Source organism: Rhinoraja longicauda, chromosome 4, assembly GCF_053455715.1.
Source record: "Rhinoraja longicauda isolate Sanriku21f chromosome 4, sRhiLon1.1, whole genome shotgun sequence".
In the NCBI taxonomy this organism is placed as follows: domain Eukaryota; kingdom Metazoa; phylum Chordata; class Chondrichthyes; order Rajiformes; family Arhynchobatidae; genus Rhinoraja; species Rhinoraja longicauda.
Window position 1 is genome coordinate 18,043,213 of NC_135956.1, and position 25,235 is coordinate 18,068,447.

At 40.1% G+C, this 25,235-nt stretch overlaps 1 protein-coding gene across 2 annotated transcripts in view; it reads left to right on the forward strand.

The window, feature by feature from the left end:
- The window catches only part of lpin2 (lipin 2), a 94,811-nt gene extending 70,224 nt beyond the window's left edge, over positions 1–24,587 (forward strand). For both annotated transcript variants that reach the window (XM_078397282.1, XM_078397281.1), the window contains exons 12-20: positions 1,650–1,739; positions 3,433–3,500; positions 5,604–5,748; positions 8,900–9,048; positions 11,943–12,029; positions 13,028–13,180; positions 15,851–15,965; positions 16,192–16,295; positions 21,178–24,587. In XM_078397282.1, coding sequence (XP_078253408.1) covers positions 1,650–1,739; positions 3,433–3,500; positions 5,604–5,748; positions 8,900–9,048; positions 11,943–12,029; positions 13,028–13,180; positions 15,851–15,965; positions 16,192–16,295; positions 21,178–21,322 — 1,056 coding nt within the window. In that variant the 3' untranslated portion in view covers positions 21,323–24,587. The remainder of the gene's footprint in view (positions 1–1,649; positions 1,740–3,432; positions 3,501–5,603; positions 5,749–8,899; positions 9,049–11,942; positions 12,030–13,027; positions 13,181–15,850; positions 15,966–16,191; positions 16,296–21,177) is intronic.
- Positions 24,588–25,235: the final 648 nt, after the last annotated feature.

The window sequence follows — 25,235 nt, forward strand, 5'->3', positions numbered from 1 at the left end:
GACCCTTCTTCAGACCCGCTCAGTTACTCCAGCACTGTCTTTTTATTGTAAACCAGAATATGAGGATCCATGTTTCTGTTATTTTTCACAATAGACAATAGGTGCAGGAGTAGGCCATTTGGCCCTTCTAGCCAGCACCGCCATTCAATGTGATCATGGCTGATCATCTACAATCCCCCATTCCTGCCCTCTCCCCATACTTCCTGACTCCGCTATCATTAAGAGCTCTAACTCTCTCATGAAAGCATCCAGAGAATTGGCCTCCACTGCCTTCTGAGGCAGAGAATTCCACAATGGCATATGATCAGTGGTTTGCAGCAGTCACAAAGAGTGAAGAAAGCCAATGGAATGTTGGCCTTCATTACAAGAGGAGTTGAGTATAGGAGCAAAGAGGTCCTTCTGCAGTTGTACAGGGCCCTAGTGAGTCCGCACCTGGAGTACTGTGTGCAATTTTGGTCTCCAAATTTGAGGAAGGATATTCTTGCTATTGAGGGCATGCAGCGTTGGTTTACTAGGTTAATTCCCGGAATGGCGGGACTGTTGTATGTTGAAAGACTGGAGCGGCTAGGCTTGTATACACTGGAATTTAGAAAGATGAGAGGGGATCTTATTGAAACATATAAGATTATTAAGGGATTGGACACGTTAGAGGCAGGAAACATGTTCCCAATGTTGGGGGAGTCCAGAACCAGGGGCAACAGTTTAAGAATAAGGGATAGGCCATTTAGAATAGAGATGAGGAAAAACTTTTTCAGTCAGACAGTTGTAAATCTGTGGAATTCTCTGCCTCAGAAGGCAGTGGAGGCCAATTATCTGGATGCTTTCAAGAGACAGCTAGATAGAACTCTTAAAGATAGTGGAGTCAGGGGGTATGAGGAAAAGGCAGGAACGGGGGTACTGATTGAGAATGATCAGCCATGATCACATTGAATGGTGGTGCTGGCTCGAAGGGCCGAATGGCCTACTCCTGCACCTATTGTCTATCTCAACTGCTGACAGGAAGGGACTTGTTAAACTGGTCAGGAAGGCCAGCTCAGTCCTGGGATGCCCCCTCGACTCAGTGCAGGTGGTGGGAGAGAGGAGGATAATGGCAAAGCTATCATCACTGCTGGACAACGACTCCCACCCCATGCAGGACACTGTCACTGCACTGAGCAGCTCCTTCAGTGACAGACCTCTTCACCCCAAGTGTGTGAAGGAGAGATATCGAAGGTCCTTCCTCCCTGCTGCCGTCAGATTGCACAACCAGCACTGCTCCCAGTAGACCATTATAATAAAGATATTTACCGTTATTTTAAATATAAAGAATGCTTATCTATTTTTGCTATCCATTTTGCTGCTGTAACCCTGCAAATTTCCCCGTTGTGGAACGAATAAAGGATTATTATTATTATTATTAACCTAACTAATGATTTATATAGATTTAATATAAACTTTCCCTAATTATAGACAATGTTTGTGATTTAGGGGGTGTGTGGAATTATATGTCTAAATGGGCAAAATTGTATGTTAGTTCAGCACTGCAGTCTCTAAATGGAAGGAAACAAAAAGTTATAATCACCAAATGAAATTAATGGGTAATATTTCTTTAAACTCGTACAGTAATTAACTTGTATTAAGATGCACCCACATTCATTCTGCACTTGTAGAAAACAATTGATGACTGGGTAAAAGTGAAGATGCCAAAGAAGTCTGGCAGGTGGTGGTTCTGGCGCAAAAGTGATAGTACTGTCATACAGGTGAGCCTGTTGCTAACTTGTTTCATTATGGATAACCTTGTTGCTGAGGTATCAGCCCAACAAAGCAGTGCTTGTTTAGACTGGATAATTCTATTCATTTCAACGACTAGGATGGAAATGTAAATTTTTTGGATTGAAGTTAAATGTACAGTATTTGGTATTAAATGTGTTTTTCAATATTTTTTAATAGTCCAATGCTTTTTTCAATATTGGGCATCCAGTAACTATCCTTTTGACAGCCAGCTAAGTCTAGAGGCATGGCTTAGCAGCTATCAAAACACCAGGGGCATTTGAAGGCACTGAGCCTGTACTCGCTGATGTTTAGATGGATAAGGGGGGATCTTATTGCAACCTACCGGATTATGAAAGGCCGAGTTAGAGTGGAGGTGGAAAGGAAGTCTCCAGTAATAGTCTCCAGAGTCGAGAACCAGAGTGCGCAGCCTCAGAATAAAAGGACGTACCTTTAGAATAGAGATCAGGAGGAATTTCTTTAGGCAGAGGGTGGTGAATGTGGAAATCATTACCACATTTTGCTGTGGAGGCCAAGACATTGGGTGTTTTTAAAGCAGATATTATCGGTTACTATTTATTATTATTATTATTATTGTTACTGCAACTCCTTGCTGGACAGTTTCAAGCATGGGGTATTCTCCTGCACCAGGGCCTAATGCTTCTGTCAGAATCTCCATCCCGCTAGCCTGTCAGAGCTGTCAGTGACTGAATAATATGTAAGTAGTGGGAATATGGAGCTCGGGATGTTGAAATTCCTCAGTTCAGTTTAGTTTAGAGATACAGCATGGAAACAGGGCCCTTCTGCCGCATTGGCCAGCGATCACTTATACACTAGTTCTATCCAACTCACGATAGGAACAATTCACAGAAGCTAATTAACGTACAAACCTGCACATCCTTGGAATGTGGGAGTAAACTCGAGCAACTGGAGAAAATCCACGCAGTCACAGGGAGAATGTACAAACTCCGTGCAGGTAGCACTGGTAGTCAGAATCAAACCTGGTTCTCTGACACTGTATGGCAGCAACTGAATGGTAGCAACATTACCTAGTGGTCACCCCCAAGAACAACACCAGTCAATTGTAGTGCAAACCTTGGGGATTGTAACATCTAGTCCTACTAATCAATCAATCTGTGCCACTTGGCCGCCCATGTCTTCTAGCCATGTGATTGTTTTACCCTTACGAGCCACTGGTGGCACAAAGTCCACCGCAAAATTTGGAAATGCCCAAGTGGAAAGAGGGCTTTTTAACATGTACTTACAGACAGGTCTGCAGAATTCCATGCCGAGGCATCCGAAGATTGCAGTGCGAACCTTTTAAAATAATTTTTTCATTGCACTGCTGGAATTTATTTTCTGACACCTGCATGCTCTATTTTGATGGTGAGAGTACTCCCAAGGGACTGCTAAATAATATGCAGGAGATATCACTGTTTTTAAATCTAACCTGTGCTTTATGTTAACAGGCATTACTCAACATATTACATGGTGTATCTGACCTGGCCAATTGGGGTGGAGGGTGGTGTAGAGAGAATTTTTGTTTGGAAAAATCTTTCTTGAATAGATTGAGGCCGAATCATTACAAATTCTGAAAGAAATGAGTTTGAGAGGGTTTGTTCAACCTTTCATTCTATGGTTCCTTCTCATCTCTGTAATCACTGTTTTTACATGCTTTGGCAGCCTGAAACACAAGAAAAACTGAATGACGCCAACAAACCTGATCAACTCCGAAACACTGTCACCAGCAGGTAAAGTTTGACACATTTTGGACCTCACCCTAGTAAAGGATTACTTTTGCCAAACCTCAAAATCTTAAATTTGCATGTCTTTGACCTTCGCTGATATTTGCTGCTTTTATAAGATGGAGAACCTGTGTTTAGATTAGTTTAGAGATACAGCGTGGAAACAGGCCCTTCAGCTCACCAAGTCCACACCAACCAGCGATTCCTGCACATTAACACTATCCTACGCACTAGGGACAATTTACATCTACACCAAGGCAAGCCTGTAGTATAAGAAAATAACTGCAGATGCTGGTACAAATCGAAGGTATTTATTCACAAAATGCTGGAGTAAGTCAGCAGGTCAGGCAGCATCTCAGGAGAGAAGGAATGGGTGACGTTTCGGGTCGAGACCCTTCTTCAGACTGAGGGAGGGTCTTCACACCAAGCCAATCCTGTACATCTCTAGTGTGGGAAGAAACCGAAGATCTCGGAGAAAACCCAAGCAAGTCACGGTGAGAACGTACAAACTCCGTACAAACAGCACCCGTAGTCAGGATTGAACCTGGGTCATTGGCGCTCTAAGGCAATTCTACAGCTGTGTCACCATGCCGCCCAATGTGTAAATTTAAAAAATAGGAGTGAAATAAAGCTGTCTGTTTTCTACGTTGAATACAAAAGCTTCTCTGCATCTTTATTAATTTTCTTTCCTTTTCAGCAAGAAATGCTAAAACTACCATCCCACTACCAAACTTGGATTATTTCCAATCTAACACACTACTACATCAGGTCCTATGTCTAAGGCCACTGATTCACTGTAATTTAAATTAAATTGCTGCCTTGGTAGATATAAATAGAACATGTAACCATGGTTGCATGTTAACACAGATGCAAAAGAATAGAGAGATTATAGGTGTTATTTGCTGCCATTTAGCATTACTGGGGCTGAAAAATCAGAGCATTATTATGAATATATATGGCACTGAAAATAGATACTCTGCTCAACCATGATCATTGTTTTTTATTCCTTCAGGTTTTAACTATTGAAGACGTGATGGCTTCTGATCTTTCTATCTCTTTTTTTTTTCCTGCATTCTTATTTTCTCCTCGTGTTCTTCTTTCCCTTGGTTTCTCAGCTGCTCTCAACCCACCTTCTCGTTTTTCATCTGCAAGTAATTTTGCACCGAATTATTCTACCTAGCACTTCCAGCATCAGTGTCTATTTTGTGAGACTTGGGTACCAGGTCTCCTGTAGATAATGTCTAACAATGGTGGGATCTAGTATAGAAACATTAGTAAGTTTGCAGGCAAGTTGTATTAAGCCACAGATAATATTCATGTGATGCCAGCCATATATTTTAAGCCACTAATTTGAGAAATCTTCTGCAAGCGTAATTGTCTCACTTCTTGCTGTTCGTGCACAGCAGTGCATGAGTAGAAAATGCTATTTAGTTTAGAGATACAGCGTGGAAACAGGCCCACGCAGACCATACACCAGTTCTAGTGTAAGAAAATAACTGCAGATGCTGGTACAAATCGAAGGTATTTATTCACAAAATGCTGGAGTAACTCAGCAGGTCAGGCAGCATCTCAGGAGAGAAGGAATGGGTGACGTTTCGGGTCGAGACCCTTCTTCAGACTATGTTATCCACCTTTCTACACACGAGGGGGAATTTACAGAAGCCAATTAACCTCCCTTTCTTTGGAATATGGGAGGCACCCACAGAAAACCCACACAGAAAAGACCATAGACAGGATCAAACCCAGGTCTCTGGCTGTGTAAGGCAGCAACTCTACCGCTGCATCCCACAGCAGAAGACCTTGCGCCGCCACCACTTTTCTCCAAGCATGTGTGACATTGCACAAAATTCACTGCACAAATGCACTGCACTGCAAAAAATCTCATATTTTGACTTACTTAAACTCGAATTAGCTTTATTGTACAAGTTGAATTGAAAATGTTTGTGCTTTATTTTGCTAAATGTATAATTGCATGCTATCAATGTGTTCACACAAATATCAATTGTGAAACTATGCCTGATGTGGATTAGAACACGGAAATTTTTTGAGAACGGTTAATGTTTGGCACAACATGTGAGTGATAATTTTCCCACTTTACCTCTTGATTAGATCCAAGGAGGAGGATTCTTCTAGTGATGAAGACTCAACTCAACCAAATGAACCAACAGCAAATGATCCAAAGCACTCTGAGAACCCCACTCAGGGATACTCTGTTTCTTACAAGAAGTCTCTGAGGTTATCTTCGGAACAAATTGTAAGAAAGTCTTCCGTAACATGATTAATTGCTTAAATTAGATGTAATTATACATTTTTAGTACATAGGGGTTCAAGACATATGAGATTTTTCAAATTCACATTTAACTTCTTGCAACGGGGACCCTTGAGTACTTTTAGTTTAGAGATACAGCATGGAAACAGGCCCTTCGACTCTCCGAGTCCATGTCATCCACTCTTCAGATTAGTTGTATGTTATCGCACTCCCAGCTTATTCGGGGCAATTTTACAGAAGCCAATTAACCTACAAAGCAACAATTCTTTGGGATGTGGGAAGAGAACCGGAGCACCCAGAGGCAACCCATGCAGTCGCAAGGGGAATGGGCAAACTCCAGACAGACAGCTTCCGAGATCTGGATGAAGTCTGGGTCTTTGGTGCTGCGAGGTCGCAGCTTTACCAGTTGTGCCGCCCTTGTTACACCACTGTACTGCCGTCAATATTTTGAAATATATTTAAGATTGCTGCGTGTGCAATATATTTCTTCTACAGTTGCATTTCTGAACCCAGCAGATACATGAAGTGTGTGCCAAAACTGGGGCAAGAGCTCTGAGCAGAGTATATTCATTATCTGAGGGGTAAATTTTTCACACAAAGGGTGGTGGGTTTATGGATCGAGCTGCCAGAGGAAATAGTTGAGATATTTGCATTAGACGAGAAATAGTATTGGGTAGACTGATGGGACTGAAGGCTGATAAATCCCCAGGGCCTGATGGTCTGCATCCCATGGTACTCAAGGAGGTGGCTCTAGAAATCATGGACGCATTGGTGATCGTTTTCCAATGTTCTATCGATTCAGGATTAGTTCGTGTGGATTGGAGGGTAGCTAATGTTATCCCACTTTTCAAGAAAGGAGGGAGAGAGAAAACGGGGAATTATAGACCAGTTAGCCTGACATCGGTGGTGGGGAAGATGCTGGAGTCAGTTATTAAAGAAGTAATAATGGTGCATTTGGATACCAGTAAAAGGATTGGTCCAAGTCAGCATGGATTTATGAAGGGGAAATCCTGCTTGACTAATTTTCTGGAATTTTTTGAGGAAGTGACAAGTAAAATGGATGAAGGAGAGCCAGTGGATGTAGAGTATCTGGACTTTCAGAAAGCCTTTGATAAGATCCCACACAGGAGATTAGTGGGCAAAATTAGAGCACCTGGTATTGGGGGTAGGGTATTGACGTGGATAGAGAATTGGCTGGCAGACAGGAAACAAAGAGTAGCAATAAACGGGTCCCTGTCAGAATGGCAGGCAGTGGCGAGTGGAGTGCCGCAAGGCTCGGTGCTGGGGCCGCAACTATTTACAATATAAATGATTTGGATGATGGAATTAAAAGTAACACTAGCAAATTTGCAGATGACACAAAGCTGGATGTCAGTGTGAACAGCGAAGAGGATACTAGGAGGTTGCAGGGTGACTTGGACAGGTTGAGTGAGTGAGCAGATGCATGGCAGATGCAGTATAATGTAGATAAATGTGAGGTTATCCACTTTGGCGGTAAGACCAAGGAGGCAGATTATTATCTCAATGGTGTCAAATTAGGAAAAAGGGAAGTACAATGAGACCTGGGTGTCCTTGTACACCAATCACTGAAAGTAAACATGCAGGTACAGCAGGCGGTGAAGAAACCTAATGGCATGTTGGCCTTCATTGCGAGAAAATTTGAATTTAGGAGCAAGGAGGTCCTACTGCAGTTGTACGTGGCCCTGCTGAGACTGCACCTGGAATATTGTATGCAATTTTGGTCTCCTAATTTGAGGAAGGACATTATTGCTATTGAGGGAGTGCAGCGTAGGTTAACGAAGTTAATCCCCGGGGTGGCGGCACTGATATGAGGAAAGATTGGAGACTGGGCTTGAATTTAGATGAGAGGGGATCTTATAGAAACATACAAAATTATAAAAGGACTGGACAAGCTAGATGCAGGAAAAATGTTCCCAATGTTGGGGGAGTCCAGAACCAGGGGCCACGGTCTAAATAAAGGGTAGGCCTTTAAACTGAGATGAAAAAAAACTTTTTCACCCAGAGAGTTGTGAATTTGTGGAATTCCTGCCACGGAAGGCAGGAGACCAATTCACTGGATGAATTTAAAAGAGAGTTCTGGTAGAGCACATGGGGCTAGACAAATCAATGGATATGGGGAGAAGGCAGGCACAGGTTACTGATTGTGGATAATCAGCCATGATCACAATAAATGGCTGTGCTGGCTAGAAGAACCAAATGGCCTCCTCCTGCACCTATTTTCTATGATTCTATGAGGTACTATCACAATGTTTAAGAAACATTTAGACAGATACATGGATAAGACAGGTTTAGAATGACATGGGCCAAACGCAGGCAGGTGGAACTAGTGCAAATGGGACAAGGTGGCTGGTGTGGGCAAGTTGGTTCGAAGGGCCTGTTTCCACACTAAGACTGTATGACTCTATATCCAATTTTAAACTAAATAATAGAATTCTGGACAGGTCTAAAGTTTGTGCTGACAAAACAGTGAGGGCACTCTAGTGGTTTTGGGGATTCTGGGAAAGAGAGGAGCTTGCAACTTTAAAATTAAAAAAAGCCTAGTTAATCACTTCCATTCCTTGACAAATGATGGAAATCTGTGCCATTCATGGACATTTTCTTGAGGCAACTACCACTACATGTCTGCCATCCGGAAAAAGACCAAATGGGTTTTTTATTAGTTTAGTTTAGAGATGCAGCGCGGAAACGGGCCCTTCGGCCCATCGAGTCCACGCCGACCAGTGATCCCATGCGCACTAACACTATTCTACCCACTAGGGGCAATGTACAATTATATCAAGCCAATTTGCCTACAAACCTGTACGTCTTTGGAGTATGGGAGGAAACCGGAGATCCCAGAGAAAACCCACGCAGGTCATGGGTAGAACATACAAACTACGTAAAGACAGCACCCATATTCAGGATCAAACTCGAGTCTCTGGTGCTGAAAAAGCACCAACTCTACCGCTGCGCCACCGTGCCGCTTCCAAACCATTTTCCTGAAACATTTACTCCAGTAGTGACTGGTGACTTGGTTTTAGAGAAATGCAGTTTGAGAATGAAGTGTGAATGAAAATAGTTAAACTTTTCTTGAGTCTTATTTTTTTTCTTCTTCTTGTGTTCATGTATACCAAAGGCAAGTCTTAAACTGAAAGAGGGGCCAAACGATGCAGTCTTTAGTATAACAACACAGTACCAAGGAACCTGCCGCTGTGAAGGAACGATATACCTCTGGAATTGGAACGACAAAGTCATCATATCTGATATTGATGGAACGATTACCAAGTAGGTTGTGTATATTGAAAGCACATATACACTAGCAGGTTCTTTTCATTAAAAAACGCAGAGAATTTGGTGCGGCACAAGTTGCTTAAAACAACCTTTAATACAATGTGTAAGAAGGAGCTGCAGGTGCTGGTTTACACCAAGGATAGACACACAATGCTGGAGTAACCCGCTGAGCATTTTGTGTCCATCTTTAATGCAGTGTTATCTCTGAACCTTGAAATTTAGGTAGGTTTTTGCTGCTTTTGGGTATGATGCAGTTTTTTGTTGTGTAATTTAAGAAAAAGTATTTTGAATGCCAGTCTTGAATTCATACTAGTGTCTTGTCGATAAAAATCACGGAAGCTATTACTGTGGTGCTTCCCCTCTCTTTTTGTCTTAAACTAAACTGTGTGTGTTTCTTTGACTGCTTCCATAAGTGATGGTTTAATTTCTGTTACATTCCTGCACATTTTCCTCTTTAAAAAATGAGACTTGTGATCTTTTAAACTGTACTTTGAACTATTTTTTAACAACCCTGTTGCACTGAGTAGCATTCATTATCCTCACTCCCTTGATTCTCGTATGATCCAGCCTTCTTTTGTTCTTTGCTTCATTGTCTTTTTTCAGTGTCCATATCCTTTTGAATCATTCTATAACGACTCTGAACAGCTTCTTACAGTGAAGTTTTAAGTTTCTACTCAACAGGACCAAGATTTTCAAAGGTCATCTAATTTATAAATCTGTTTCTATTTTCTCCTTTATTACTTTCATGTGTTCTTAGAGAATTTGTGTGTGTGTGTGTGTGTGTGTGTGTGTGTATGTAAGAGTGCATTTTTAAAAAAAACTTCTCCTCAGTCCCTCTGAGCACTGTGGGCCATAAATCTCTGGGCTTTTTGATCCTTTGTGTTGGGGCTGGCTGCTAGAAACTTCAAAGAATGTATAGGGCAGGGCTGTTTAAACTTGTGCAGTCATTGGAAGACTGAGCCTGCAATCTTGCATCAAATCCACTTTCCAATATTCCTTCTAGCAAAAATCCATCGATTTTTAGCTTTGAAATTAACAATTGACCCCTAACACTCTTGCAGAAGAGCTCCAGGTCTCTGTTACCCATTTGTACAAGGCTTGCTCTATTTTTTTAAACAATGTGTCAATAACCTAGACTTCCTACACAAGAAAAATAATTTATTAATACTTTTGCCATTTTTCGTCTTAAAATCTTTGAAAGCTTTGACCAAATCATGTGCTATTTGTAAACTTATGACCTTTTCCTCTTTAAAGGTATGACTTGCAATCTTTGAAACTGTACTAGGAACTTTTAGTAGTCCAATTGCAGTCTGCAGCATTCATTAACCTCCGATGGTTTTCATATGATCCGGCCTGCTTTTGTTTTACTTCATTATCTTTGCCCAAATTATTGACCATCTGAATTCAATGCATCTAGCTAGTCCTAGTTTGCATTTGAAATTTAACCCTTGGATTCCAAAAAATCATTTGCACCTTCCAAGACCAATATATCCACCAGTAAGTGTGATGCCCAGATTCTGTGTGGTCTAGGAACGAATTACATTTGCTGATTTACACCGAAGATAGACACAAAATGCAGGAGTAACTCAGCGGGCGGGACTAGCAGCATCTCTGGGGAGGAAGAATGGGTGACATTGAGTCTAAAGAAAGGTCTCGACCCGAAATGTCACCCTTTTCTTTTCTCCATAGATAATGCCTGTCCTGCTGAGATGTGTCTACGGTGTCTAAGCAGAATTTTGTCCACAAATTTTCCAGACCTTTTGATATAATTTGACGACATTAATTCTGTGGAGGAAAAAACTGCAGATGCTGGTTTAAATCATCAATTAGTCGCCTTTCAATAAATTGTAATCTGTCAGTGCATTTATGTTATTGCCATCCGTAACCCCTTCACACAAATATCATTTGACTGCTGATGGTATAAAACAGCACAGCAAAGGAACAGGCCCTTTGGCTCATGGTGTCCATGCTGAGCCCGATGCCAAGACCAGCTCTTGTCTGCCTGCATGTGATCCATATTCCTCCAATCCCTGCACATTCATGTGCCAGTATCAAAGCTTCTTAAACGCCACTATCGTATCTGCCTCCATCACCACCCCTGGCCATGTATTCCAGGCACCCACCAATCTCTGGGGGGGGGGGGGGGGGGCGTGGAAAAAGAAACTTGTCCTGAACAATTATTTTAAACTTTGTAGGAAGAAGGGTCTCGAGACAAAACATCACTTATTCCTTTTCTCCGGAGATGCTGCCTGAGCTACTCCAGTTTTTTGTGTCCATCTTCCTTTAAACTTTGCCTCTCTCACCTTAAAGCTATGCCCTCTAGTCCTTAATATTTCCCTGGGTGGGGTGGGGAGGAGACTGTCTACCCTCTGTATGCCTCTCATAACTTTAAATAAATCTCACACACACACGCACACATATATATTTTACATAAGACATCAACAACTAGTTACCCCACTGCCCTTTTGGGATTATCCTAGCCATCATTTCTCAGGCCCATTTCTAAAACCTCCAATGCATGTATGTGGTAATGTGCATTCATTGACCAGCATTATCTTTTTCCATAAAGTTTGTTCTGTCCAGATATCTTTTCCAGTAAATTGTAAAAATTAACTGCATTGGATAAAATAGGAACATATTTTTAAAGATGCATCCACCTTCAGGTTATAATAATATTGATTAAGTGCTTCTTTAATCACCTTTTTATTTTGTAACTATCAAATGTGCGACTGCCTTTCCGTTTACTAATATGACACTTATTTTAATTTCCACCAATTTGTACTCTTATTTATGACAACCCTATTTAAGATCACTTGTTTATGGTGGTCTTTTAACAATTTCCATTAAGCTTATTAACTGCGGGTAACTTATTGTGTTATTCCATGTAGGTCTGATGCTTTGGGACAAATCCTTCCTCAGCTGGGCAAAGACTGGACCCATCCAGGGATCGCAAAACTTTATCACAAGATACACGAGTAAGTGTACCTTGCAACCATATTTTAGGATTACTAGATGGCACAGCTTTAATGTGAGGGAAGCAAAAATTAAAGGAGATGTGTGGGGCAAGTCTTTTATACAGATGATGGTGAGTGCCAGGAACGCATTGCTGGCCATTGTGGGTTGAAGCAAATATAATAGTGACAATTGTGAGTTTTGTCTAGGCACATGGATATGCAAAAAATGGAGAGGTGGATTATGTGCAGGCAGATAAGGGTTGGGCTTGGCATCATGTGCGGCACAGACGTTGTGGGCCGAAGGGCCTGTTCTTGTGCTCTACTGTTCTATGCTCTATGAAAAATAATGGCCAAACATAAAAGTCCCAAATCTTTTTTTCATGCTTCCATTTCAATTAATAACCCGAAGGTGCTGTAAATGCACAGCAATTTACGAAGCATTCTTGAGGAAAGAAACAGAGTTAATTTGTGGACACAAGGAACTGCAGATGCTGGTTTGCCAAAAAAGACATAAAGTGCTGGAGCAACTCAGTGGATTAGGCAGCATCTCTGAAGAATGTGGATAGGTGATGTTCTGGGTCGGGACTCTTCTGTGTGTGTGGGTTCGAGAGCATGCCAGCTGAGCATCTTCCTGGCTGAATTGGGATTAGTGAATGACTAGAGCAGACAGCCAGATCCCTCTGAAACACTCCATCCGCCCCTCTGCAGCCTCCTCCACCATTCGGCTGTTCCTTACTTGGTTTAGGCATTTTTATCTGCAAAGTGTTACATTTTACTGATTATACTTCCAGAAACAACGTCAGGCACAGAGTAACACACCGTAGGTGGGGCAAATGGTTAACCAAGACTTTATGACGTACATTAGGAATCAAAATGTGCAAGGAATACAAAATAATGTTAACATAAAATAAATAACATTTGTTGTGCGGGAATTAATTGAGATTTGTTTAAATGTCTTAAATGTATTCCCAGGTCGTATTCACTGATAATACAATTTAATGTTCTTTATTTGCTTAAAGGAATGGCTACAAATTTCTTTACTGTTCAGCACGTGCCATTGGCATGGCAGACATGACAAGAGGGTATTTGCATTGGGTGAATGATAAAGGAACAATCCTTCCTAGAGGACCTGTACTGCTGGCCCCTAGCAGTCTTTTTTCAGCTCTTCACAGGTATGTATATGGTGGGATCTCTAATCAGTAAGTAATTTTAAACACTCTTATTTTGCTGATTCCCTATTGACTGATTTCAATTTTGATTTGAATCGTAGTGGAAATGTAATTTTGAGAGCCATCTAACTTGTCCGGAAAGTTATTAACTACTTTTGAAACTCCAAAATGAGTTGTAATACCAAATCCTTTTTGCGGAATTAGTGGAGACATGGCCTCATCTACAAACCCCCGAAGATTTGGTAAATGAGTTGAAACTTACTTTGTGCACAGCTTATGACTGAAGTTTAACCACAGAAAACAAAGTACAGAAGGTTGCTTTGGCCAGGACTCTTTCACCAATTGTAGAAACAAGGAATTACAGAAAAATGACAGAAAAAGGAAACAAAGTAATTCAGCAGGTCAGGCAACATCTCTGGAGGACATGGGTAGGTGATGTTTCAGATCATGCTAGAAGAGTCCCGACCCGCAACATCAACTGTCCATGTTCTCCAGAGATGCTATCTGACCCGCTGAGCTAGTCCAGCACTTTGTGACCTTTCACTGCTTTGTAACCTACAAGTATTGGCTTGTAAGGGAATAGATGGATCTGGCTATTGATAAACAGACTGATTTCCTCATTGATAGGTCTTCTGTAGATTTAGTTTAGTTTATTGTCACGTGCAGCGAGGGAGAGTGAAAAGCGGTTCTCAGGCAGGCAAGCTAGATAGAAATTGGCAGTCTTGAGAACATATCAGGTTTAGTTATGGGATAGTTCAATCTGCTACAGTGCCGGAAATGTTGCTTGACAAAACCTGTTAGACTTGTCCAGAGTTCAAAGACAATCCAACAATGTTGCTAGATTGCATGGAGTGGAGTTGGTGAACAACTGAGAGCATAGGTTCAATCATGCTCTTTGTAAGCTAGTTTTCCAGTTTAATGTTAAACATGTTATTGTTTAAATAAAAAAATTCTCAATACTGTAAAAATTTCAAAGTACCTGTAAACTAAAAAAATTAGAGGAACATTTTCCAGAATTAACATGTGTTATCTGTGTTCGTAACCACAGAGGTGAAAGGTAAATTATTCAAAATCTTTGACAGTTACATTTCCCTGAGGCGGAATTCACTCGACGCCACTTTCAGTTGTCTGTCATGGATTATTTGCATTTCAACCTATCAATTGTGTGAATTGTGAGGAAGATGCAATAAGGCTGCAGGGTGACTTGGACAGGTTGTGTGAGTGGGCGGATACATGGCAGATGCAGTTTAATGTAGATAAGTGTGAGGTTATTCACTTTGGAAGTAAGACTAGAAAGGCAGATTATTATCTGAATGGTGTCAAGTTAGGAGGAGGGGGAGTTCAACGAGATCTGGGTGTCCTAGTGCATCAGTCAATGAAAGGAAGCATGCAGGTACAGCAGGCAGTGAAGAAAGCCAATGGAATGTTGGCCTTCATAACAAGAGGAGTTGAGTATAGGAGCAAAGAGGTCCTTCTACAGTTGTACCGGGCCCTGGTGAGACCGCACCTGGAGTACTGTGTGCAGTTTTGATCTCCAAATTTGAGGAAGGATATTCTTGCTATGGAGGGCGTGCAGTTCACTAGGTTAATTCCCGGAATGGCGGGACTGTCGTATGTTGAAAGGCTGGAGCGATTGGGCTTGTATACACTGGAATTTAGAAGGATGAGGGGGGATCTTATTGAAACATATAAGATAATTAGGGGATTGGACACATTAGAGGCAGGAAACATGTTCCCAATGTTGGGGGAGTCCAGAACAAGGGGCCACAGTTTAAGAATAAGGGGTAGGCCATTTAGAACGGAGATGAGGAAGAACTTTTTCAGTCAGAGAGTGGTGAAGGTGTGGAATTCTCTGCCTCAGAAGGCAGTGGAGGCCAGTTCGTTGGATGCTTTCAAGAGAGAGCTGGATAGAGCTCTTAAGGATAGCGGAGTGAGGGGGTATGGGGAGAAGGCAGGAACGGGGTACTGATTGAGAGTGATCAGCCATGATCGCATTGAATGGCGGTGCTGGCTCGAAGGGCTGAATGGCCTACTCCTGCACCTATTGTCTATTGTCTATGACACATAGCTGGTAGGATTCCAAGTCACAATCCTGACTAAGTATTTTGGGAATAGGTTTTATGCACAAGTAAAAGTCCATTTTCCCTCTGTCTTTACTGTGATGGTATATAGTTTTTTTTTAGTTTTAGAGATACGGCGTGGAAACAGGTCCTTCGGCCCACCATGTCCATGCCGACCATCCATCACCCGTACACACTTTCATCCCTGTACACTAGGGGCAATTTTACAGAAGCCAATCAACCTACAAAAGAAGGGTCTCGAGCCGAAACGTCACCCATTCCTTCTCTCCAGAGATGCTGCCTGTCCCACTGAGTTACTCCAACTTTTTGAGTCTTATCTTTGGATTAAACCAGCATCTGCAGTTCCATCCTACTCCTGCAAACCTGCATGTCTTTGGGATATGGTGGGAAACCAGAACACCCGGAGAAAACCCGTGCAGTGACAGGAAGGATGCAAACTCTGCACAGACAGCACCCGTAGTCAAGATCAAACCCGGGTCTCTGGAGCTGTGAGGCAGCAGCTCTCCTGCTGCACCTCTATTACTTGTAGTACAAGCAATGATAATAAACAGGAATGGATTGTATATCTGATGTTCTACCCATTTAATTGCAGAGAAGTAATAGAGAAGAAACCAGAAAAATTTAAGATAGAATGTTTGAATGACATCAAAAGTCTGTTTAATGTTTACAACCATCCTTTCTACGCTGCTTTTGGGAACCGACCTAATGTAAGTTACTACCAATAACTTAAACCAATAGATTAAAAATGGCCTAGTGAATGTTTTATAAAGTATGAAAGCATGCAAAACTTCCACACAAAGTTAAAATACCTATGTTTGTTAGTCTTTGTAGTTTAATACTGATTTGTTAACTTGAAGTTTCCGTATCAGAACGTTTGGAAAGGGGAGGAAGAGGAGGATTACAACATTTCATATCTTTTGCCATTGTTTTCAGGACGTTTGTGCCTACAAGCAAGTAGGAGTCCCAGACTACAGAATCTTTACAGTTAATCCTAAAGGCGAACTAATACAGGAGCAAACCAAGGGCAATAAGTCTTCGTAAGTATTCCTTTAGGACCTAACTATTTTTTTATTTTTTTTGTCGCTCGTTCTTTGTCCTGCATAGGAAAGCTGAAGCACAAGGAACTGCAGATGCTGCTTGACAAAAAAGAGACAAAGTGCTGGAGTTACTCCGCATCTCTGGAAAAACATGGAGGGGTGACACTTTGGGTTGGGACTCTTCTTCAGACTGATTCGATAGGCGACCTTTTGGGTCGGAACCCTTCTTCAGCCTGCTCTCCAGATATTCTGCATGACCCACCCAGCAAAGAAAGCTGTGCAAGATGCAACATAGTGAAGCAGAAATATCCTTATAGTGCCTGTGAAACCCTGTCAGTGGTGTGTAAACCACACATGTTGTTCTTTTACCACTGACAGCAACATATAGGCACTTGCCATGGGCAAATGCCCCAACAGTTCCATTTAAAAGTCTGCTCTAAGACTGGGGAAATCAACTAAAAATATTTTAAACCGAGAAAGGAAAATGCTGGCAAAAAAACTAGGGAGCTTGTGTAAAAAATATATATAGAAGATTTTTTTGTATTACAGCTGCACTTTGCCACACAGGTATTTTTTTTAATTGTCAGTAATTTTACACTTTTTAACATAATAACTCCATTTCAGATCCAAGTAGTTTTTTCAAACCCAGTGAGGGGAGGTGCCAAGGAACTTGGAACAGATTGTCTTGCCATTTCCTACACCAGTTGCAGCTCTTCTCAATGTGTTCAGTCTAAAACGATTTGCAGTTTATACATGTCAAATCTCAATTCTCATCACTGACCAAATTTCCCCATTCCTGATTCCTGGCCGTCTCTACTTTGATCCCATAGATCCAGATAACCCACTGCTGCTATCCAGCTCCTCTCCTTCCACAAATCCCCATTACCTATTTTCTGCTATCGTACAGCTCCAACTTTTCTTTCTTGCACTAAATATTATTCCCTTTATCATGTGTCTGTCTGTACACTGTGGATGGCTCAATTGTTCATCGTGTGTAGCCTTTACGCTGACTGCTTAGCACGCAACAATAGCTTTTCACTCTACCTCGGTGCACATGACAATAAACTAAACTAAATCTGCTTGCTGAGAGAGCACAGCTTTAACATGAGACAGATAAAGTTTAAAGGAGATGTACAAAGTCATTTTTCTTTAACATGGAGAGTGCTGGTGGGTGCCTGGAATGCACTGCCATGGGTACCATGCAACAATGGCATTTAAGAAGCTTTTAGATAGGCACATAAATATGCAGGAAATGAAGGAATATGGATCATGTACAGCCAGATAGGATTAGTTTGTCTTGGCATCATGTTCGGCACAAACATATGCAAACATAGCACAACAAGGGACTGTTCTTTGATCTTCGTTGTACCACTCACCACAACTCTTAGTACATTACATCCCATACCCCCAAGAGAAGGTTGTAGAGAGTATTACAGCAGGTGCTAAATAAAAGTCAAATCATTTCTCTTGTTTCACTCTGTCATTGCTAACTTTTATTCCAGTCTTCCAAATGCTTCCACAGCTTCCACTCTTGCCAACTATTCCTGCACAATATGCTGCTCCATAAATATCTTTTATTCTCCCCAAAATGTTCCGAATATTGTCACCGGTTTATTCCTTTGCACAAAGTTCTTTTCCAAACTTATTTCTCCATGGAACACAGAACAGTACAGTAGAGAAACGGCCTTCAGCACACAATGTCTATGCCAAACCAGGTGCCAAATTAAACTAATCCCTGCTGCCTGCAATACTCCATGTACCTCCATCCCTGCATATTCATGTGCCCACATAAAAGTGTCTTAAATACCACAATTTTATCTGCTTTCACCAACACTCCTGGTACTATGTTTTAAGTGCGTGCCTCTTTTTAAAAAAAGAGTTGCCACTGCACATTTCGTTTAAACTTTCCCCCTCTGAATGTAAAGCTGTGTCCTCTGGTATTATTTCCATCCTGAGAAAAATACTCTGTCCATCCATGCCTCTCTTAATTTTAAACTTTCATTCGTCTTCCCTCAGCTTCTGACTTTCTAGAATAAATCACTCCTAGTTTGTCGAACTTCTCCTTGTAGCAAGTATCCTTTATAATCCAGGCAGCATACTGGTAAAGCTCTCTGCATTCCCTCCAAAGCCTCCACAACTTTCCTGGGGTGATCAAAACTACACACACTATGCCAAATGTGGTTTAACCAGCTCTATAAAACTGCAACACGTCTTTCTGACACTTTATACTCTGCACTGATCAATGAAGGCAAGCATACCATACGCCTAATTTACAGCTCTCTCTCTCTCTCTCTACTTGTGTGTTGCTACTTTCAGGGGGCTATGGATTTGGACCCCAAGATACCTTTGTACATCCATAAACATTGTGTATTCTTTTCGCTAACACTGAAATTTACATTTTCTCTCCATTAAAAAAAAATTCAGATATCAACTCAGACTAAATCCTTATCCGCTCTTCAGTTTCTGCACTTTCCCCACTAACGTTCCTTCCAATGCAAAAAAATCCATTATTATCTCCAATTATAAACCGTACCAAGCCTTCATCCGCTTAAACTTTGGGTCAAAATTCTCTACATCCTACAGTAGTACCTAGGCTGGAACCAGGAGCTTGTAATAAGGCTGGGTCATTTAAGACTGAGAAGAGGTACACATTTCTTCATTCAGGGTAGTAAATGACTCAACAAGCTCATCAGGAAGGCTGGCTCCATTCTGGGAGTGGAGTTGGATTCATTAGAGGTGGTGTTGGAGGGGAGGATGCTCCTCAAACTGCAGGGCATCTTGGACAATACAGCTCACCCCCTCCATGACACTGGTTAACCAGCAACAGGCTGGTTCCACCAAGGTGCAGCACAGAACGCCACAGGAGATCCTTTTTCCCTGTGGCTATCAAACTGTACAACTCCTCCCCCTTCATTCGTGGGGTTCTGTCTCCCCCCCCCCCCCCCCCCAATCTTTGCACATCCCCAATCCTGGACTTTCCACTCGTCACTTTAATTTCATGTATCTTGTTGTGTTTTATGATTGTTGGCAGACCAATTTCCCTCCTGGTCTATTGTATCATAAATGTTTAGAATTCTCTGGTGTGCGTTGGAGGTTAGACATTGGGTTCCTTTAGAACAAATTTTTGGATGATAAAGGAATCGAGGATTGGGTGGGAAAGCAACACAGAGGTAGACAAGTAATGATTTAAATGAATGAAGGACCAGGTTCTCCACTGGCCTACTGGTATTGATGTTGGCATGTAATGGTGAGTTTTGAAGCCCATTTAATCACTCGCAAATCCCTACCAAATCTTAAAATCCAAATTATCTTTCTGCACATTGCACAATGACTAATAGCACAATTTCAAAATAAAAGATGTTGATCTCCCATTTCCTAAATGGGAGTCTCACTGAAAATATACTTGAATTTAAGTCATATACAATCCTATCCAGTTGACTTCAATCCTCAAGATAGAAAAAGATTTGAAATGTAAGTGGCTTGAGAGAATACATACAAAGGTAAAGAGAAGTCAATTAGATTGTGCAAAGAAAACGGAGAGAAACTCCAGGCAAACTCTAGATTCCAATTGGAGAAAATTGGATATGCAGTTAGAAGGAAGGAAACACATAAACATTAAATAAATCCCATAATTTAAGAAGTGCATTTTTTTTGGTGTAAGATTCAGAGTTTTGCCCTCCTTTTGGCCTCCAAATGAATTCCTATTTATTGCCAACACCTCTATGTATTTTGATTACTATGTCAAACAATACAGATTTAATCAAGATTTTTAATAGCATTGTCATGGATTTTATAATGTTCTAACATTACTGCTCTTAGAGAAGAAAGCATTTTCAAAATCCTGCAAGCCACGGTGAAGTCTTGAATCCATTCCTGATAAATATCTTGTTCATTTTTCAGAAAGTTTCAATCTGGTTTCATGTACAAAAAAAAAAAACTCCTTATGTTTCTGTGTTTCATCAGTTAAATGTTTATCCAGATTCCAGATGTTTACTAATGCACATGAGCTGAAGGTCCCAGCATTTGATCACTTCGCTATTTTGGTCTCATCTGTATGAAGTGATTGAGAAACTGAGCAGAGACAAGCTTCTCTTGCCACAAAGAATTGGCTTGATTGTTCGTAAACATTTCTTAGTGGTCACTTTGAGGCATGCAGGCAGACGGAAGAAGCAGGTTATTTTTTGCTGACAAGAACTGCAACCGAAACAAATTGCGAATATAACAGGAAATCATATGTAGCAACACTTTCAGCGTTGTCAACAAAAAAGCCACTCAAAAGATCCCAAATTTAGTGCTTGATTAACACTGAAGTTAATCTCTGTTTATCTATGGCCCTTGCATTGGGAAGTTTAGGTTCAATAATAAAAACAGATTGCTGAAAATACTCAGTAGGTCAGGTAGAATCTGCAGAGCAGAGTTGACATTTCAGGTCAATGCCTTTTATCAGAGCTCTCTGAATTTATCTTCAATCATGATTAACATTTGTAATCATCCTTGCGAGAGAAAGTGTGTGAATGGGGACAGTGCTAGGCATGTAGTATCTCTGTTCAACTTCCTTCCATAAAAATAGGTTGGAGGAACTGTTGCACCTTATATATGAGTAAGTACTTGGTAACAGGCACTCAATCAGAGAAGCTCCAGTTTTGCCCAAGACATAAAGAAAATTGAAGATGATGTTGGAATGAACAATGCACAAACTTTAATTCTGTAACTTGAAAAATGCATCACTTTTCCTTCAATGTTTATAGGTGATAGGCAACGAGTTTTATCTTGCACCCCATCTGTTTAATGAGAACATTAGTATGTTCGTGATTTATTTTGTACTTTATGGAGAAAAAAATTACTTTGCTCTAATTGTGACCTTTCTCTCTCTCCTTGTTAGGTATATAAGGTTGAGTGAGCTCGTTGAACATGTCTTTCCTTTGCTCAGTCAGGAACAGTGTTCTGCTTTTATTTATCCAGAATACAGTCACTTCAACTATTGGCGGGATGTGCTGCCAAGTATCAATATGGAAGAACTTAATTAGAAATTGGTATTCATTGATTTCTTGTCAAAGAAATCCCAAGTACTGTTTATACTTTTCCAAAAGTCTGGTTCAGGTATAGATTAAAGATAGCTATGTTTATTTTATGTACTGATTCAATTGTTGTATAAGCATGAATATGCAGTTAATACCAGCACAATTCTCAGGAATATAGCCTAGTGTTCATTTTACCAACTGGTTGCAGCAGAAGAAAAAACATGATTTTAGTCATGAGCCGTCTCTGTATGCAAAAACATTGCACATACTGTTCGCACTCTACTCTCATCATTCCAGTTGCTACTTCTAGTAACTTTTTAACAAAACACCTTGGTTTCGATTAGATTCCTCAGTGTCTTGAAAGTGACAATGCCAGGAAAATGGGCTCAACCTGTTGAATATAATGGAATCGAACAATAACTAAAAATGCCCAGTTACATTTTGTGTAACGGTCTGATTCATGTTGCAAAACCTCATGCTATATGGTGCTGCTTCACCTGCGATGTTAATGAATGCCAATTTTGTATTTTGATTTCAATTGTTTTTTTAAAAAATCAAACAAATTGCACTTTCATCCTGTAAATCAGGCATAAATGGTCCCTGATCACTTAAATAGAAGAGAAAATATGTAAGTGTACACTTCTTACAATGGCTGGCTAATTGGGTGGAGGCAGGCTATTTGTAACTTTAATGTATTTTGCAACCTATTGCCATTATGTCATCTATTCTCTCATGAATACCTTCCATTGATTAAAAAAAAATGTCAGCCATGTTCCAGCAGTAGAGGTAGAATTTTACATTAAGGCATTTCACATCACACCAAGTGATTCTTTCTATGAAAGATGTGGATTAGTGTGTTATGACAACACATATGAAAAGATAATTATACTGTTTAAAGTGGATGTATTATACTGGGTGAAAGGAAAAAAACAATCATATTTCTTAGATTCACTGTTCTTCACTTTAAACTATTTGTGCTGGAAATAACTTCATTTGTTCAAGTGGCAAGAAATAATGAACTTTGTTTTTGTCACTCAACCCGAGTAAATTCTAGGGGGCTTTCTAATCTTGGTACGGGGTTTACAGAATGTACTAAAACCTGTACACATTTTGATGAAGTAGTAAATTGAACACATCTCTGTATAGTTTTCAAACTAAGAAATTATACACTTGGTGACATTGTGTTGATCATACGGTATTGTTATGGTTCTGATAATGGAGAGTATTTGCACACCCCTTATCAAGAGAAAGTCCGAGCTGAAATTTGATTTTGTTTTTGTAGTATCTACCCACAACACAGTTGTGGGTCAACCTTGGATTTTAGTGATTGTATATATGGCAGAATGTGTACTTATTATTACCCATGTTTAATACAATCTTCATTCCACGTGTGTATGTACACATTCTTGGTGGGACATTTATTATGCGGTCATGGAATAAATATAACATCAGAAATCTTGTACATCTGTGTGATCTGGAGTATTCTGTGAGTTGAAAAACTATTTGAGTGGGTGGGCGACAAGGAAGTACAGATGCTGCAAATTTGGATAAAACTATGGTGGAGTAACTTGGCAGGTTTGGCATAACTCTCAAGGCAATGGATGGGCAACGTTTCAAATTGTGACTCTTCTGTATTCTGAAAATGCCTCCTGACCTGAAACGTCACCTATCCATTCCTTCCAGAGATGCTGCCTGACCTGCTGAGTTACTCCAGCATGTGTTTTATTTGAGTAGGTAAATTGTTTCAGTGTATTCAAGCTGGGAGTTTGTACTGTGTAAGCAAAGAGCCCCATGATATATATTGGGAGTCGAGATGAGAAATTGACAGGACCTTAACCAGCAAATTGTGGATGCACATCTTCTGGAGTGAACACTGGCTAGTTTTAGCTTAAGGTAAGAATTTTGATTTGACAGTGACCTACAAGCATTTTTCTCAATAAGCAGAAATGACCTTGGAGCAAAAGGAAAACGCATTGTAACTTGGTTCCCTAGAGAAATGGTTCTGCAGTATCAAATACAACTGGTCGATAATATAAATGGAGAGAAGCATGACATTATTGAAAGATAAAGTAAGAGGGATGTTAATTTTTGGTGTCTATGCTACACCTCATATTTCACTGACAATAGAAAGTCTGCTTTGTTGCTCCCTCGCTCCTGTCAAACCAAAAATCTAATCAAGTTCTCTTCAGTTTATACGCTGGGTATTTTGAGGCATTTCACTACTGGGTTTCCTCAATGATGGAGCATTAAAAAAAATGGTGGTGCTTCAGACCCACAACTTTATTAGAATTGCGTACAGACTGACTTGCCTGGCAGTATTACTTTGTTCAATGGACTTTGTATTTTAATGCGAAGGAAAAACAGCATACAAGGTAAACATAAAATTGTGCATGTTTTTAAAAATATAGGTTTAATCAATAGGATTAATAACCTTGATAAAACAGTAAAATATCCTCATTGGTACAATACATGAGACCAGATCATTCAAAGAGCAAAAGTTTACATGCAGTTTGGGTTTCAAAATATTTCAATACAATTCATGTTTTTCTTCACTTCTGCAGAGTCAGAGAGAAGCATGAAAATAAACCCTTTGACCCATCAAGTCCACATCCATTATTCTTTGTTGATTTTAACTTGATCCTAGAATATTTGTATGTATATTAGTTTTAAAAGATATGCTTTAAATTGTTTGAACAATGAACAATTAAAAATTGGTTGATTAAAACTGGTTACACTAGACTTTCTACACGTTAGCTCGTTGGGGGACACGTGCACATTTTCTTGAGCCTAAATCTTCATTACATTTAAAACAAGGAATAATCGAAGATACAAGATTTTGGAACTCAAATGAAGCGACTTCTGTGGAAAATATTCTCCACACTGTCTGACTCGTTGAGTATTTCCAATTTTATGTTTCTATATTCCAGCACCTCCACTTTTTTTTCTTTCTTTTAAAACTGAAGCTTAAACATTAACATTATGGGTCTTTCAATATAAAAGATCTGTTCTGGCATCTTCCAACTTAAAAGAACATTTAATGTTGAAACAAGGTGGTGCTCTGTGGAGGAGGATGTGTGATCATTTCATTTGGGCCTGACCAGAATACTTAAATGATTCCTTGGCACCAAAATCAACAAAGGATCTTGTTGAAAGGAAGATCTTCATACTACAAGAAGAGAGACCTTCCAAAGTAAAATAATGAACTATTTATTTTAATAAAATCTAACAAATGTATTGTCTGAAATTAAAATGTTGTAGTTTAAGTGTAGCTGTGGGAAGATGGTATATTTAGCTATAATAAATATCAAAAGTTTTATTAATACTCTTTCAAATGTTCTTTGAATTGTTTCTCTAGCTTGTTATAAAATGATTGTGATAAAGTAGTGTTAAAGAGTTAACGTTGATATCTAATTTGTATGAATTTACATTTTCAATTTATAGAATCTTAATTCCAAAAGACAACCTAACATTGCATTATTGTAAGCCATTAGCAAAAGCAAATTGCTTGTTATTTGAACACAAAGCATTTTAAGAGACTGGCTATAGAGTACAAGAAATATAGCCAATGATAACCTGAGTTTGAGATGGTTTATGGTGTGAGCCATTCATTATGAATTGCATTCCATCTACCACATTCTCCCACCATGGATTGTTTATTACGCTTAGCATATTTTCACTTTTTTAAAGATTTTTCCCTAATGGCTTTAGTTACCCTTCTTGTAGTTGTCCATGTCTTAATGTTGTTTAAAGCAAGTGTCAAGAAAATAAATTATTCTCCCTTCCTCTACCACCCCCCGCCCCACAAAAAAAAACCTGATGATGCATTAACATTTTGGCAACATGCATAACTAAATTCAGTTTTGTTGGTTCACATTGGTGCACTGGTTCATACAGGAACATAAGTGGCAGCAAGAGACCA